A 17,595-nucleotide genomic window follows, 5' to 3' on the forward strand; every position below is an offset into this window, starting at 1 on the left:
CCACAGTCCCTTTGCCAGGCCGCTGGGCGCCATCTTGTAGCAACCAATGACGGTGCAGCCTGGAGACTGCCCTGGGCTGTGCTCAACAATGCAGCTCCCCACCAGGCACTGGGTCCTAAACTCGCCTCCCTCCCCCTTCCACAATCCCACCCCCTCACACACTCCCGCCCCCTCCCCCAACCATAACACACTCTCACCAACCCACCCCCCCCCCCCCCCGCCCCAGGAACACATCTCGCCCCCCTGCTCCCTTCCCCTCCCTCTCTGGGAACACACTCTCGCTCCCCCCTCCCCCCTCCCCCCCCCCAGGAACACACTTTCGCTTTCCCCCGGCCATCCCCCACAGGCACACCGCCCCCCCCATGCTCCCTTCCCCTCCCTCTCCGGGAACACACTCTCACCCCACCCCCGGGGACACACTCTCGCTTCCCCTCCCCCAACCAGGAACACATCTCGACCACACATCTCGACCCCCACCTTTCACCACCGGAAGAAAACTGTGTCAGACTCACTGGACACCTTGACCTCGTCGGAGTTTCCCCAGATGGCAACGTGAAGTCAAAGTAAGAAGAAATAAGCAGGAAAATCAAGTGGACGGAGCAGATGCATTGCGGGGCAGGAACCCACACACAGTTACTCCACTGTCATCTCCCAGTGTGAAACAGGAGGGTCTCAAACTGTTTAAAGAGGCAGTGCAAAGGGAGCTGTGCTGACCGATAGGTATCCTTCACTTACAAACAATCTATTCCTGATGAAGGGCTTTTGCCCGAAACATCGATTTTCCTGCTCCTCGGATGCTGCCTGACCTGCTGTGCTCTTCCAGCACTGCTCTGATCTAGAATCTGGCCATTGTCAAACAGCATTGATTTGGAGGGAGCGTGGAATAATGTGGTGAAAACCACACTCCACAAACTGCCCGACTCCCCTGACAATCTGGGCTCCAGTGTCATTCAAAACCGTTCTGCCCCCCCCGAAGAAGAGGGACGGTTTTAGTTGCGAATCGCAATTTTAACTCGCGAATGGGGGATAGAAACTGCCGACTCGGATGGTCCGGGTCAAGAGGAGTTGGGTCTGCTAATGGAGGGGGGACGCTGAGCACTCACAGCAGGAGTTCAGCTCACGTTCCACTACCCTGCACCTATCCAGCAGTAAATTAAGTGACAGCAATTCACCGTGCAGACAGCTGACAGGCCGGAACCTCACTTGCAGGGATTTATTAGCAGCCTGCCCTTCCTTTGTGCTATTTTCGGAATCAATAAACATGGCACTTAGGTTTTGCACAAGAAGGAGACACTGCACTTTTGAAAAGCGAGGTGAAGGGGGACACCAAGAAATAGGCCAGATGGGCGGTCTGCAATGGTGGGGGGAGCCCAGGCGTGTAAAACATTCTCCACGGCGCGGGAAGGCTCCAACCAAGCACGCAACAGCAGAGAGCGACCGAACGCAGAGAAGCCGAGACCTGCCTGTTCACGTCACAGTGACACTCGGGAAGCTCAGGGTCTGCATCGCAGCACTCGGCCATCGCTTCTCCCCCCCCCCAGGCGACTAGAGTGACGAGGGCCAGCCCGCTCACTGTGTCAGGAGCTGAGCAACTCTCGGAGAGTGCATGCCCTGGGACCCCATACAGCAGCAACCCCCTGCGCACGGCTTTGGCAATCCACACTCCCGGGCGGGGGGCTGCTACAGCCGGCCTGACAACTGGCACAACAGAGTGACAAGTGGTCAGGTTTCTAAATAAAAACTTACACTCATCGCCATGTGTTGCTGGCCTCACATTCCTGGGGCATCAGGCCAGCGACGCCAAGCGCCTTCCAAAACGAGGGGCAGCACAGTCCTGACACTCCAACGTGGGCCATCCCAGTCTAAAGAGGCAGCTCCAATGCTGAGAGTTCTCTGGTGCCTGGCTGCAGCAGGCAAACACTCTTCATAAACTATTCTTAAACTGTGACGTCTCTCCACTGTGATGTGTGGAGGCCAGCAAGGAAACTCATGAACTGTCAGAGGCCGGCTTTCTCTCTCTTTCTCTCCCCCCCTCTCTCTCTTGCTCTCTCCCCTTCTGAAGCTTTTCCCTCCTAATATCGATGTGGTATGGGAGCACAGCCTCTCCCACACACTGTTCACTAACAATTGGGGCTTTCAAACGGTCGTTTTCCCTCTGAATCTTAGAGTCAGCCGAGCAATCGCTGAACTGTGCAGCCCTGAGCTCTTGTGTCGGAGCCAAGATGTGGGACAATGAACAGAAAAATCCCCCAGCAGCTGCGAATTTCAGCTCGAGGATTTGCTGCGCACACTGACTTTCATTGGAGGCTGCAGGGCCAGCTGTGGGAACGGCAGCTCCCAGAGCAGGGCAGAGGCTAGGAATATTACAGCAAGTAAGACTCCACACAAAGCCTGTCCACCATCTGTAATGCACAAGTCAGGAGTGTGAGGGAATACTCCCCACTTGCCTGGATGGGGGCAGCTCCAGCAATGCTCAGGGAACTTGACACCATCCAGGACAAAGCAACCCGCTTGATTGGCACCACGTCCCTCCACCAATGCGAACCACTCAATATCTGCACGTCCACCTCTCCCCCACTGCCACCATTCACTCAGAAACCAGTAGGAAGGGGGGAGGCGTGCTTCACAGACCCGTTAGCAAAGAAACAAGCTGACCCCCCAGGGAGTCTAGAGAACTCTGCGGTGGCCAGTTTGAATGGAGTTTGAACAGAGGAAGTGGTGAGGCTACAGTGATTAATAACGTGCGATATGCCAGGAAAGCAATTGTTATACAGTGCACTGCCCTCTCCCTCTAACCTTCACCTTTGATGGTCTCCATTGTCCTTAACAACATTGTGTGTCAATTAATCAAGGCTGAAGGATGACTCTCATTGGTAAACACAAGGGGGTTACAGATGCAGTTAGTAGGTGAAAAAATATTGCTGCACCTCCCTCCAGTGCGTTACTCTTTAAAGCAGATTACTTTGACCACGTGCTTAACCTATTGGCAAAGCAGGTGTTGTGGCACAATGGCAATGTCCTCACCTCTGGGCCAGAAGAGTCTGCGTTCAAGTCCTAGCTGCACTGGAGCTGGGTCAGAGCATATCCGAACATGAGAGCAGTTGCTAGGTGGAATCCTAGACATCAAAACCAAATGTTGGGGGTTCAAGGGCTAACTTATAAACAGAGTAATGCAGTGGCCAAACTGGCTGCTGCCTGTCCGTCTCCTATAACCCTGGAGAGAGTTTACAAGTATCCCGTTTAGCGGTGAATGGGATGGGCTTCTCAAGGGCAACTAGGGCCAGGCAACAAACCAGATTCCTGATGAAGGGCTCCTGCCCAAAACGTCAATTCTCCTGCTCCTCGGATGTTGCCTGACCTGCTGTGCTTTTCCAGCACCACTATAATCTGCAGTCCTCACTTTCCCCAAACAAATCAGCTGGCATTGCCCACGCCCTACGAGTGAATGTCGAAAAGAAAACTTAAAGACAGTCTCTATAATTCTGACCTGACAGCTTTGCAAAAGCCTGCAATGCAAGTGAATTCACATCAGGAAACTAAACGCTTTCAAGAACACCAGCGCCTCTAATTAAGTATCATTATAACGGCAAAACATAACAACAAAGGGGCAGGTAACTTGACACACGATCTGAGCACTTCATACAAAGCAGGGAACCTGATGGAAGATAAAAGGGAGCAGGAGGGGATTGAAATCTGAGCAAGGCTGTGGTGACCCGAGGCAAGTTTAACATCCAAGCCAGTAACACCGCCTCAATCAGAAAACACACTCATTTTAAAAATATATATATATTTTTCTGCAGATTACTTATGCAGAGTTTGCTGCATAAGTGTTTATTACAGCTGCAAATAAATCAGGCTGCAGCTTTCCTTCTTTGCTGAAAACAATGAAGTTGAACATAAATTAGTTTGAGTGGAAACACAGCCTCTGGACAGATCCAAGGGCAGGGAACCATGGAAAGCTGGAATGCTGTGAGCGTCGCTCGGGAAGCTCCGGAATTGAGCCGGCTTGGACAACGCTCCGAGCCGCTTGGCCTGCCTTTATCGGAATGTGGGAACAATCCCTCGAGGCCTGAACCACCACAGGCTCCTGTAGACGTAGCTCAGACCGGCTTTTGGAATCCGGCAATTTCTTTCTCACGGCAAATAAACCTGCTTTTGTTGGACCTCCCACACTCCAGCGTCACGCCAAATGGCCTGGAGTCGCTGGAATCCGTGCCAACGGGGACAGCAGCGATGCCCGGACGAATGGCGTGCACAGCAGCCTCCCCCACCCCTGTGATAGGGCATGTCTGCATCGCTGTCTAAGGGGAGCCCCTCACAGTACGGACCAAGAGGAGCGCATTCCCTGTCCGCACGGCCGGTTATTATAGCTGCAGCTCCTCATTTTCAGCTCTTGCCTGATTCACTGGGCAACCGATTAAAAGGGCACTGTGTCAAGGGGTCAGGCTCAAACGGAAGCAAGGCTATGATCTGAATTTGAATTGTTCAGATTTACAACAGTGCACCCATTGCCTGCGCTTGACTGACTTCATCAGTGAGCAGCAATCTGATTTCAGACTTCGTTCCTTCCCCTCCCCCCACCAGTCAGCTTCACTACTTACAATCAGCCTGTCTATTTCTCTGGATCTGTCACAGTCTTACAGATGGTGGAAGCTGTCACTAACGATGGCTCGTCTGCTTAGAACGGTGCCAACAATCCCCAGCAACCCTCCCCGCTCACACAACTAACTGTTTCTAAGCTGGTTCCAGCAACCTCACTCTCTCTCTCTCTCTCTCTCTCTCTCTCATTCACCCAGACTTCCAATCTGCTTAATTACCAAGCCCGCCTCCCCCGCCACACCCCTCTCCTCCTCAATTCATCCACAGCTGAAATCCTCATCCCCACCTCTGTACATTTAACCCTTTTAATGTCAGGGAACTTTTCTCAACACTGAGCTCGGTTAATGGTCTTTACCAATCTCCAACAGTCCTTCTCTCAAACAAATCAGCAGCTTGGCCAGAAATAGTGTAACAATTCCATCGTATAGCGCAGTGACGGTGCAGAGGCTGAATTTAGTCAGATACTAGACTCTGCCGACGCAGAGGTCATGAGTTCAGGTCCCAGTGCAGCAGGCTAGGAGTATGAATTCAATTAAATTTGTGGGAAGACAGCATGGAAAAGTGACCGCAAACAAATTGCCACAAACTGCGGGCGACATATCTGCAAAAGGACGCTCTCTCGATGGAGGGCGTATATTGATGGTTTACCAGATTGATTCCGGGGAATGGCAGGATAGATGGCTGAGGAAACACTGGATCGGTTTGGATTATAGTCACTGGAGCTTAGAAGAAGGGGGAGTAGGGGAAATCACACACAAAATTCCAAAAGGACTAGACAGGGTAAATGCAGATGACCAGGGAATCCAGAACCAAGGATTCAAAGTTGATGGAAATGGAGTAGGCCATTCAGGGCTGGGAGGAGGAGAAACATCTTCACCCAGAGAGGGGTGGGCCTATAGGATTCACTGTCACAGAAAGCGGCTGAAACCAAAACACTAAAAACTTTCAAGAAGAAGTTAGATATAGTTCATATGGCTTAAGGGATCAAAGGTTATGGGGAGGAAGTGGGACCAGGGCACTGAGTTCGATCACCGGCCATGATCATATAGAATGGTGGAATAGTTCCGAAGGGCCGAATGACCTACTCTTGCTTCTATTTTCTATACAATTGCATTACCAACGCCCTTCAAAGATGACGGCCTTTGACATCAAGCCTACTTTTGACAGAGCGTGGCATCAAGGAGCCATAATGAAACGGCAGCAATTGGGTATTGGGGGAAACTCTCTGCTGGTTGGAAACATGCCTGGCACAGGAGAAGGTGGTTGTGGCTGTTAGTCATCTCAGCTGCAGGGCGTATGTCCAGGAGTTCCTCAGATGTGTTATGACACACCTCTGGAGCAGGTGGGGCTTGAAGCCAGATCTCCTGGGTCAGAGGTAGGGACACTGCCACTGTGCCGCAAGCGCTCTCAGGGTAGTGCCCTCGGCCCAACCATTTTCAGCTGCTTCATCAACGATCTCCCCTCCACCCTAAGGTCAGAACTGGGGATGATTGCCGATGATTACCCAATGGTCAGCACCACTTACAATGTCTCAGATACTGAAGTAATTCAAATGCAGCAAGACTTGGACAACATCCAGACTTGACCTTAAAGATAGCAAGTAACATTCATGCCACGCCTGACAAGACAGAATCTAACCACACTCTCTTGTCACCCAATTGCATCAAAGCATTGAATAGCCCAGTATCAACATCTTGGGGGTTACCTCTGACCAGACACTGAACTGGACTCACCATATAAATATTGTAACAACAGCAGGTCAGAGGTTAGGAATCCTGCAATGAGTAACTCACCTCCCGATTCCCCAAAGCTCAAGTCAATAGCGTGATGGAATGCTCCCCGCTGGCCTGATTGGGGGCAGCTCCTACAACAGGCAAGAAGCTCAACACCGTCCAGGACAAAGCATCATACCTGACTGGTACCACATCTTCAAACGTCCACTCCCTCCACCGCAGCTGTGGGCACGAGCTGGACGATAAACTGCAGAGAACCATCAAGGCTCCTTCAGCAAGGCCTGCCAAACCCACTGGGTAGGGTAGGCCCGGAGACAGGGCGGGGGGCAGCAGCAGGAGGGGAGACTCCTGGTTATCGGGGCGACAGCAGTGGAAGGGGGTCCTCCTGGTTATTGTGGAGGGGGAACAGCAGCAGGAAGTTGGGCTCCTGGTTATCTGGGGGGGAGCAGCAGCAGGAAGGTGGGCTCGTGGTTGTGGGTGAGGGTGTGTCCACCACAGGACCCAGCATCGAGGGTCCCTCAGTGGGGTGGGCCCAGCGACAGAGGGACGCCACCTGAAGAGTGGCGACCACAGCAACGCTGGGTCTGCTGCAGGTGGAGGTGAGGGGCCGGTGGCACAGGGGTCATTGGGGTGAGCTAGCTCAGGCAGAGTAACAAAGGTAGGCTCTCTTACAGCTCCATCTTTTCACTCTTAAACTATTCAAAATGGTGGCAGATTAGGGTGCAAATTGCAGCTCTGTTTCATTGGGTTGTTCACTGTAGAGTACAAGTGACAATAAATCATTCCTCATCTAGAAGGACAAGGGTAGCAGATACATGGGACACCAAACCCTGTAAGTTCCCCCCAAAGCCACTCACAATCCCGACCTGGAAATATATCATTGTCCCTTCACTGTCGCTGGGTCAAAACTCGAACTCCCTCCCTAAGGGCATTGTGGGTCTACCTACAGCACATGGACTGCAGTGGTAGCTCAACAGCACCTTCTCAGGAAGGAATACAGATGGGCAATAAATGCTGGCCAGCACTGACTTTAAAATTAAAGTCCTTATCCAGTTGGACCTCTGTGTGAATGCTGTGCTGCCTGTCAGCTAATGTCCTCATGCTAATGAGGGGCGGGCACACAATTTATGGTGGTGACTCGACATTCAAAAAATGTTGCCGTCTCTAAAGTCTTTTGGATAATCCTGAGGTTATGAGAAGTGTAATTTTTCCATCAAAATTTGTTGACGCACATGGTCATTTGAAAATGTCAATAAGCAGACTGATAGTCTTTATGTAGGATATTAAAAAGAGTACATGAAAAGAGAATGCTGGTGCCCTTTCAGGAAGGATCCCCTCAGCCAGCCTTGCCCAGTCTGGGCTTATTGTGAACTCCAGGCCCACAGCAACGTGGTTGACTCTTGACTAAGGTGGCTCAGTGGTTAGCACGGCTGCCTCACGGGTTCTGGGGACCCGAGTTCGATTCCAGCCTCGGGTGACTGCGTGGAGCTTGCACATTCTCCCCATGTCTGTGTGGGTTTGCTCCGGTTTCCGCCCACAATCACAAAGATGTGCAGGTTAAGTGGATTGCCCACGGGAAATTGCCTAAAGCATCCAGGAATTATGCAGGCTAGGTGGGTTAGCCATGGGAAATACAGGATGGTGGGTGCCAGTGCTCCGAAGAGCCCTTCAGAGAGTTGGTGTGGACTTGATGGGCCAAATGGCCTGCTTCCGTGCTGTAGGGATTCTATGATTGGCTTTCGAGACCATTTTAGAGGGCAATTAGGGATGGCCAGCAAATACAGGCCTTGCCAGTGACATCCTATGAAATAAAGAAGAGAAACTGGGAGGGAGAACACGGCTTGAGGGGCTGAAAAGCCTAATCTTGGCCTAACTCTTTAAATGCAACTCTTCCCATTATTTTTACAAAAAAACAACATATTAATCCAATATAATGTCTGGAGATGGGTGCTATCAGTTGCCGTGAACATTACAGATTTGATCTAACTTCGCATTCAACTTGACGAGAATTAAATCCTTGTCCTTTTTGCGCCAACGCATAGCACCAGTTCGTAGGCAGTAGAGGGGTTTGTTGAAATCTCCTCGGACCACTTTCACTTGTCCCATTCATGCCAGAAACAACAGGAGTAATTCCATGAAATGACACACATGCTGGACTGTGCAGCCTGGAACTGGTCCCTTCACCTCCTCCCAGCTGTTCACCCATTGAGAGAAAACCGCCCTGCCGTCTTCATAACATCATCAACCAGCACAGCCAAAGAATAACATTAACTGTTACCTCTATGTGGTGACACTGTGGGATAACAACACAGTTGGGTCAGTCTACTGGACAGTGCCAATCAGCATCACTCAAACCAGAGAGCTTGATATTATCAGAGGAGCTTGCTGTGTGACCCATGGTAAAACTAGGCCTCGTTGGGCCTGGGGAGGCTCTAGAAACCATCAGGCCATGAAACCTTAAGTGCTAAGTTCTTCCTTTTCGAGCAGTTCATCTTGGTGAGGGGGTTAAAAAACAACAGTGCGCTTCTGGGAAAAGGTTGACCAGTGAGAAGCAGCAACTTCAGAGCGAGCACAAGAGTTCTAGGTCAATCAGGATGACCAAAAAAAGAGCACTCCGTTAATGAAGATGGAGGTTCGCTGTGGTCTGGTACAGTCACACGCCACTAATGTTAGCTTTCTCCATAGCATGACTCAAGGAGAGGGGTCTAACACAGAGTCACAGGCCAAACCAGGTAAAGACAGCAGGTTACCTTCCCATTGGTGAACTGGTTGATCTTTTATGACAATCTGACAGCTCCTTAGTCAAGTTTGCTGATAAGAACTGACATCAACGGTTTTCTTGAGAACATGACTCTCTGTGGAGGCTGAGAGAGGTCTTCTCCTCGTAGGAGGAAGCGAGGACTGCAGATGTTGGAGAGTCAGAGATGAAAAGTGTGGCGCTGGAAAAGCATAGTGGGTGAGGCAGCATCGAGGAACTGGAGAGTCAACATTTCGAGCAAAAGCCCCTCATCAGGAATGTGGATGGGGGTAGGAGGATGAGAGATCAATGGGGGGGGGGAGGGTATGTGTGTGTGTGTGGAGGTGGGGCTATGGGCAAGGCGGCTGGGAAGGTGATAGGTGGATGCAGGAGGGGGGTTAATGGTGACAGGTTGGAGGGGAGGGTTGAGCAGTGTGGCGGGAATGAAGATGGACAGGTAGGGCGGTGCCGAGTTGGAGGGTTGGACCTGGGATGAGGTAGGGGGAGGGGAAATTTAGAAACTGGTGAAGCTGATGTTGATGCCGTGTGTTTGAAGGGCCCCAAAGTGGAAGATGAGGTGTCCTTTCTCCAGTCATTGGGTGGCTTGGATTTGGCAATAGAGAAGGCCCAGGACTTTCATGTCCTTGGGTGGGTGGAGGGGGAGTTGAAGTGGTCAGCCACAGGGCAGTGGGGTTGTTCATTATAACCAAGGCAATGCACAGCCCAACTGCTGATTCAAGGAAATGCATCAGAATACAGCTGATATTATCAAACTGGAGAGGGTTCAGAAGAGATTTACCAGGATGTTGCCAGAAACGGAAGGTTTGAGTTATAAAGGCATGCTGGGACTCTTTTCACTGGAGCGAGGAGGTTGAGAGGTGACCTTACAGGAATTTATAAAATCGTGAGAGGCATAGATAAAGTGAATGGCAGGTTTCTTTTTCGCAGGGTGGGGATTTCAACAGGAGGGGTCATATTTTTAAGGTGAGAGGAGAAAGATTTTAAAAAGACATAAGGGACATTTCTTGTTACATAGGAGTGGTTCATGTGTGGAATGAACCTCCAGGCAAAGTGGTGGATGCAAATACAGTTATATTTAAAAGATATTTGGGTAAGTTCATGAATAAGGAATGTTTGGAGGGATACGGATGAAGCACAGGCAGGTGGGACTAGTTTGGTTTGGGATTATGGTCAGCATGGGCTGGTTGGACCGAAGGGTCTACATCTGCGCTGTATGATGTGGGGGTGTTAGTGTTGGACGGGGGTGGACAAAGTCAGAAGTCACATGACACTAGGTTATGGTCCAACAGGTTTATCTGAAATCACAAGCTTTTGGAGTGCTGCCCCTTCACCGGGTCCCCTATGATTACTGGTGAAAGTTTGTGATTTCAAATTAACCAGTTGGACCACAACCTTTTGTTGCGTGACTTCTGACTTTGTGCTGTATGACTCTACGACTCTCTGTCCCTCACCCTGATGGGCAGCCTCCTACAGGTTCCCCAGCCCGCCCGCTATTCTTCACTGGACAACAGGCATGTCTCTGACCACCCTGGCGCCAAGGTGTTCGCAATTGATATAGGGTGACTGTGTCTCAGTAGGGTGCAGAATTGGTCCTTACACTCAATCCAAGCTTCGGGTTTCCCAGCCCACGATGGGAAAATATTGCCCAGTTTCTAGTCAAGTGTTTGAACAGTTCAACCAATCTGTGTCAAATCGGCGAGGCCAGCAGCTGACACCAAAGGCATTCCACATTTCATTCAGGAGGGGACAGATGTGCAGTCCAACACACAGAGTCCTTTATAACCACATGTAAGGGGGGCTTTCAAAATGGCAGGAGCAGCTGTTCAAGAACCTGACAACTGTTCCATTACAGCGCAGAAAGAGATTACCAACTGATTCTCATGTTTACAAAGAAAATTTCAATGATTTCGCCAAAGAGTTCAGTTCCAGCAAGTCAAGGCCCAAGAATGGAAATCTGTTGCCAAAACTGTGCCCTTTCCTTTAATGGTGGAATCATCAGATCTCCCAAAGCCGTTGTCAACTGTCCTGCTCCACTGGTGTCAGTTCTTATCAGCAAACTTCACTATGAAGTGGTCAGATTGTCATAAAAGATTAACTAGTGCACCAAGGTCTAATGAGAAGGTAACCTGCTGTCTTTACCTGGTTTGGCCTGTGACTCCATGGTCCTTGCATCTGTGCGTCAGACCCCTCATGAGTCATGTCAATGGAGAAAACTAACCTTATAAGATCAGCCAGTGCTGGCTCAGTTGATACACAGAAGCACTGGGAGTGGGATTTGAACACACAAGTTTTAACTCAGAGGTGAAAGTGAAGCTGAAATTGATACAGAGGGAAAACTGCCAGCGTACATCAAATGTGTGGGATTGGTCATCTTCTGCTGGTCACTCCTGCCTTGAAGTTGAGCTGGACAAATTACTTTCATTGATTTTCTCCAACATCACAGCACTGAGAATTAATGCTTGCTTCCTTGACAGAGCAGAGAAAGGAGATACAAACATAGAAATGAGGGGCCTCTCATTCCGATGACAATCGATTTGCACCTCAATTCTATGTCGCAGCACCGCACTATTCATCAGTCCTGGATTCATATCCCCTGATGCCTTTAACCAACAAAATCTTCAAAGCTCCAACTGACCCCACTTTATCAACCACCTGCAGAAGCAGTGAGACCCAGTCCACTGCTGTTCTATCAGAAGAAAGTGCTTCCAGACTCCACTCCTGAATGGCTCGGTCCTCATTGTTTAAATTATAAAGGCACAGTTTGGTACCACAGAGTCCATTTCGCCCATCACTCACATGCTGGCTCTATGAAAGAACTTTCCGGTCAGTTCCACTCCCCTGCTCTTTCCCCACAGGCCCACAAGCTTCCCCTCTTCAAATATGGATCCAATTGCCTTTTGAAAGCTATTACTGAATCTGCTTCCATCACCATTTCATACGTACTGCACTCCAGATCCAAACATGCCCTCACGGCTGTTCCCCTCTTGTTGTCTCTGGTCTTTTATCGACCACTTTTCTTTTTCCTATTGAGTCATAAATTTATGTTATTCCATTAAAGGTAATATGGTAGCCCCTTGTGAATATACTTGGTGACTGACCACCAGAGCAACCAAACAACCAAAGTAGAACTTATGCTGGAAATGTGTTGCTGGAAAAGCGCAGCAGGTCAGGCAGCATCCAGGGAACAGGAGAATCGACGTTTCGGGCATAAGCTCTTCAGGATTCCTGAAGAAGGGCTTATGCCCGAAACGTCGATTCTCCTGTTCCTTGGATGCTGCCTGACCTGCTGCGCTTTTCCAGCAACACATTTCCAGCTCTGATCTCCAGCATCTGCAGACCTCACTTTCTCCTCAAAGTAGAACTTATGGTCTATCAAGCCAGTGTAACTTCCAGATCTCCCAGTATTACCACCAGCTGGGAATACAGCAGTGTTTAAGTCCCTAGTTATTGACCCATTTCCCAGTGGGAATAGTTTCCTCTTAGTTAAGCTGGAAGAAGACAGGTTTCTCCAAGCTTTACACCTGGCACTCATCAGGATCAGCTGCCAAAACCATCAAGTTCGGGGACAACAGTGTACTGCCTCGCCCTTTACTGTGGTGTTTCACGCGAATCGTCCTGATGAACACAAGGCAAAACGTTTCATCACAGTGCGCCTTTTCTCAGCAATGCTCCTGTTCCACACAACCAAGTTCGATTTCTCCTTATTAACTCAATCAAAACCTTTCAGGACTTTGAGAAAGCCCATTGATATTCGCACCTTGACCTTCTCCAGTTTGAACTCTAGTTCTTCACCCTAGTTACCGTTCTGGTTACTCATCTTTGCGCCTTCCTTTAAGATCCCTTTAGCCTGGATATCGGCACCAAAAACATTATCGCCTTGTATCTAATCTCTCAAAACTTTGAACACCTCACTTAGATCACCATGTGATCTCCCACACTCCCAGAGATACATGTCACTAAGTTTTGCACAGTCAGAAAGGAGGTCATACCCAGAGTATGACATAGCCAGAGTGAGTACAGGGAAATCTTAATTATCCGACATTTGATTTTCCGAATATCAGATTATCCGGCAAGATCGCACATCCTGGTGCTTGGCTAAACTATGTTATCCGGCATTCGATTATCTGAACAAAATATTCCCCGCCTGTGTCCAACAGATCGTCAAGGGTCCTCCGTATACAGTTCAGGGAATTTGTTGACAGCATGAGAATTCAGTGCAGAAGGGAAGAGATCCTTTTTTGCTTGTTTTTTTTTGGCTCATGGTTTGTAAGTTTTTTTTTGTAAACAGGATAAATCAAAGCCTAGGATCAGGAGCCCAGCGCAAAACAGCAACATCAAAGATTCACTGGTTGGTAAGAGCTACTAATTAGACTGTTAGAGATTCCTTTCAGATTGAAGGTAAATAGCAAATATAATCACAGGCTACAAACTAAAAGACCGGCAGGAAATTTTGATGAACTAAGTAAATAAAATAGAGATGCCAGGCCAGGCAATGTGTTGTAAGTGCATGCTGAAGGAGCTAGTAGATAGAGCCCATTGGGGTTCATTGGTAGCAAGTGCTGGTTGCTTGAGGAATTCCGGCTCAGATTTGATGAACTGGACTCTGAACTTCAAATGTTGCAGCACATCAGAGAGGGGGAGAGTTACTTGGATGCTGTGTTTCAGACATTCACACCCCTTACATTAACTCCCTCGAATTCGGTCAGTAGTCAGGGGACAGGTAGAGGAATCCAGGAGGTAGAGCCAAAGGAGCCTCAGTCCTTGAGCTTGTCCAACAGGTTTGAGAGTTTTGCTTCTTGTGTGGATGAGTGTGGGGGCAGTATGGAGGATGAGCAAACTGACCATAGCATCATGGCACATGGAACCATTCAAGAGGGGAGAGAAAAGAGAAATGCAGCTATGGTTGGGGATAGTATATTCAGGGGAATGGACATTGTTCTCTGTAGCCAGGATCAAGCGTCCCAAAGGCTGTGTTGCCTCATGGTGGAGAGAGTGGTGCTGGAAAAGCACAGCAGGTCAGGCAGCATCCGAGGAGCAGGAGAATCGACGTTTTGGGCATCAGCCCTTCATTGGCTTATGGTGTCCAGGTTCAGGATCTCTCATCTGGTGAGTTTGGGATGGCAGGGGAAAGATCCACTTGGCGTGGTCCACGTGGGTACCGATGATATAAGTAGGAAGAGGAAAGACACTCTGCTGAGGGAATAAGTAGGGGCTAGGGGCTAAATTAAGAACAAAACCAAATACGTAACAGTCTCTGGATTCCGACACAAGCAAACTGGCACGAGGTCAACCAGATTAACGAAGTAAATACATGGCTCAAAGAATGATGTGGGAGAAATGGGCTTGAATCCATGGGATGTTGGTGGGAGTACTGGGGTAGGTGGGAGCTGTTCTGAGGGGACAGGACTCTCCTCAATCAGGCTCGCACCAGAGTGCTGGCTAGTCACACAACCCAGGCTATGGATAGGGCTTTAAACTAAATGGTGGGGGAATGCATTCAGTTGCATGGAAAATGTTGGGGGTGGTGGGGGGTGGGAGGGAACGAGAGGCTCAGCAGAGGTTATTAAAGTTTCCAGAACAAGTAATAGGACAGGGAGTATGGAAAGGGTCATGAATCTAACTTCAGGCCGGGCAGATAAGGGTCAGGACTGTGGTGTTGGAAAAGCACAGCAGGTCAGGCAGCATCCAAGGAGCAGGAGATTCAACATTTCGGGCAAAAGCCCTTCATCATTCCTGATGAAGGGCTTATGCCCATAACGTCGATTCTCCTGCTCCTCGGATGCTGCCTGACCTGCTGTGCTTTTCCAGCGCCACACTCTTTGACTCTGACCTCCAGCAACTGCAGTCCTCAATTTCTCCCAGGGGCAGATAAGGGGATGACTATGTGAAGTGGGGTGGGCAGTCACTGCAAGTCTGAGGGCTTTGTAGTGATATGCTGGCAAGATCCAAAACTAGGTAAATGAGCTTGTAGCACAGATGGGAATCGGCAGGTGCAATGCGGTGGGTATCACAGACATGACTGCAAGGGGGTCAGCGCGGGGAACGAAATATCCAAGGATACATGTTTTATCGAAAGGACAGGCAGATGGGCAGAGGGGTGGGGGTTCGGGAGGCACGTTTGCTGTGTTAGTCAGAAACAAAATTAAGGTGTAGATTCTGTTTGGGTGGAGTTGAGGAACCGCAAAGGAAAAATGGTCCAAATGGGAAGTGTGTAAAAGGCGCCAACAACAATAATCAGGATGTGGGCAAGAAAATAAATCAGGAGATAAATAAGGCCTGTAAGAAGGGCCCTTTTACAGTAATCATGGGGAATATGAAGGTGGAGTGGGAAAATCAGGTTGGTAACGGATCTCAAGTCAAGGAATTTGTGGAATGTCCACAACATGGTTTTGTTTTGGAGCAGCTTGAGGTAGAGCCCACCAGGGAACAGGTAATTCTGTAATGAGGCAGACCCGTTAGGGAGCGCAGGGGGCAGTGACCATAACATGATAGAACTGAACCAGCAGTTTGAGAGGGTGGAGCTGTATTCAGATATTAGATTAGATTACTTACAATGTGGAAACAGGCCCTTCGGCCCAACAAGTCCACACCAACCCGCCGAAGCGCAACCCACCCAGACCCATTCCCCTACATTTACCCCTTCACCTAACGCTACGGGCAATTTAGCATGACCAATTCACCTAACCTGCACATTTTTGGATTGTGGGAGGAAACTGGAGCACACGGAGGAAACCCACGCAGACGCGGGGAGAATGTGCAAACTCCACACAGAGAGTCACCTGAGGCAGGAATTGAACCCGGGTCTCTGGCGCTGTGAGGCAGCAGTGCTAACCACCGTGCCGCCCATATAATGGTATTCCAACTGAGTGAGGGTTACTGCAGGGACACAAAGGAGGAGTTGGAAGGGAACCCCAGCTGGGAAGGTGTTGGCAATGGCAGGGATATCTGGGGGGAACTGACCTAATTAGCAATGAAGAATCAACCATACTGCTGTGGGATTCACATGCCGACCAGACCAGGTAAGGATGGCAGGTTTAGTTCCCCTGAAGGACATTAATGAACCAGATCAGTTTTTACAAAAATCAAGAACAGTTTTATGGTCTTCATGATTTTGGATTTAGTAAACTTAAATTAAGAGCCTTTGGTGGCGCAGTGGTAATATCCACATCCCTAGATCAGGTAGTCCATGTTCAAGGCCCACTCGCTCCAGAGATGTGTATTATATTGATCAGAAAACTGAGCTAAATAAAATAATTCAACTTAAATTCCTCTATCTATCAATATGAGATTTGTACGCAGGTCCACAAAGCATCACCTGGCTCTCAGGATTCCTAGTCCAGTGACAATGCCATGAGGGCTTTGCCTCCCCAGAGGTTTTGCCCCTAACTCTTCTTGCTGATGTCACATGCCCTCATGACATAACCTTTCCTAACCCTGTGATTCTCTCCAGCTGTTAGTCACTTTAAAAAATAAACTGGTTAGGACTTCCTCAGCAAAAGCTCAAGGCAAAGAAGAAAGGAGCAGATCAGGCGCAGCATTAACGCCTTTCATAAAGGGAATAAGACTTTAATGTGAAATAAAACAACCTTCAATATTCAACATGACTGCTGTGTCGATGGAGGATTAGCTCTGTCAGTACCGATTGGTCTAATTGTCACTTTACATGTCATTTACCTGATACCACAACAGATCCATCTCTTACCTGGCCCCAATCAGGTCCAGCAGATGCTGCCAGCGATCGTCGGCCTTGCCCAGTTTGTATTCGATCTCGGAAGCTTTACTCTCGTGACTGGCTCGCATCAGCCTCTGGCCCATTTGCTGCAGCTGCATTTTGTTCTCGCTTGCTGCTGTAATCTCCTCCTGATAGTCCTGTGGACCATGTGGGAGAGGCCTGTTAGCGGACTGTACTACCACATGCACTGAGGTAACTAACCCAAGCAACTGCAACACCTGCATATCCATATACAACCTGGAAGCACAAGGTGATCAGATACATGAGAACACCAGCACTTGTAAACCCCCTTCAAGGCACACACCATCCTCATTTGGAACTCTATCATCGTTCCTTCACTCGAGAAGGTCTAGATTCTGGGACTCCCTCCTCAGCAGCACTGTGTGTGTACCTACACTACATAAACTGCAGTAGTTCACTACTCACTTCTCACGGGTAATTAGAGATGAAATGTTAAATGCTGGCCAATGCAAAGCCCCACTTCTCATTATTTCAAAAATGCTTCATACTTAACATTGCTGGGAGGACTTCAATTTTGAAGGATTGTGGGTAAAGGAATTGTTTTTCAGTTTCGTGGACATAGCTGAAGTGGTTTCTTTAAAAGAGCTCATCGTAGGTTCACTGTGTAATTTAATTTTAAAATAAGGCTTCCTTGAAATCACGTGATTGGTAAAAAGTGCTTGTTTGACTGAAGATTTGAGGCTGTTGTTTTCAACAGTGGCTGGCTTGGACAGACTATTACTGTAGCTGGTTGAGTTTGAAAGCAGAGTTTG

The 17,595-nt window shown here is 49.0% G+C and overlaps 1 protein-coding gene across 18 annotated transcripts in view; it reads right to left on the reverse strand.

The window, feature by feature from the left end:
* The window catches only part of syne1b (spectrin repeat containing, nuclear envelope 1b), a 629,476-nt gene that overhangs the window by 73,147 nt on the left and 538,734 nt on the right, over positions 1-17,595 (reverse strand). For 17 of the 18 annotated variants that reach the window (XM_087991586.1, XM_087991587.1, XM_087991592.1 and 14 more), the window contains one exon: positions 16,793-16,959. In XM_087991586.1, coding sequence (XP_087847712.1) covers positions 16,793-16,959 — 167 coding nt within the window. Of the gene's footprint in view, positions 1-1,463; positions 1,604-16,792; positions 16,960-17,595 lie in introns of those variants that run through there. The other variant, XM_087991596.1, reaches the window with a different exon arrangement.

This window comes from Chiloscyllium plagiosum, unplaced genomic scaffold, assembly GCF_037043375.1.
Source record: "Chiloscyllium plagiosum isolate Xiang-an unplaced genomic scaffold, Cpla_swu_hap1 HiC_scaffold_10, whole genome shotgun sequence".
In the NCBI taxonomy this organism is placed as follows: domain Eukaryota; kingdom Metazoa; phylum Chordata; class Chondrichthyes; order Orectolobiformes; family Hemiscylliidae; genus Chiloscyllium; species Chiloscyllium plagiosum.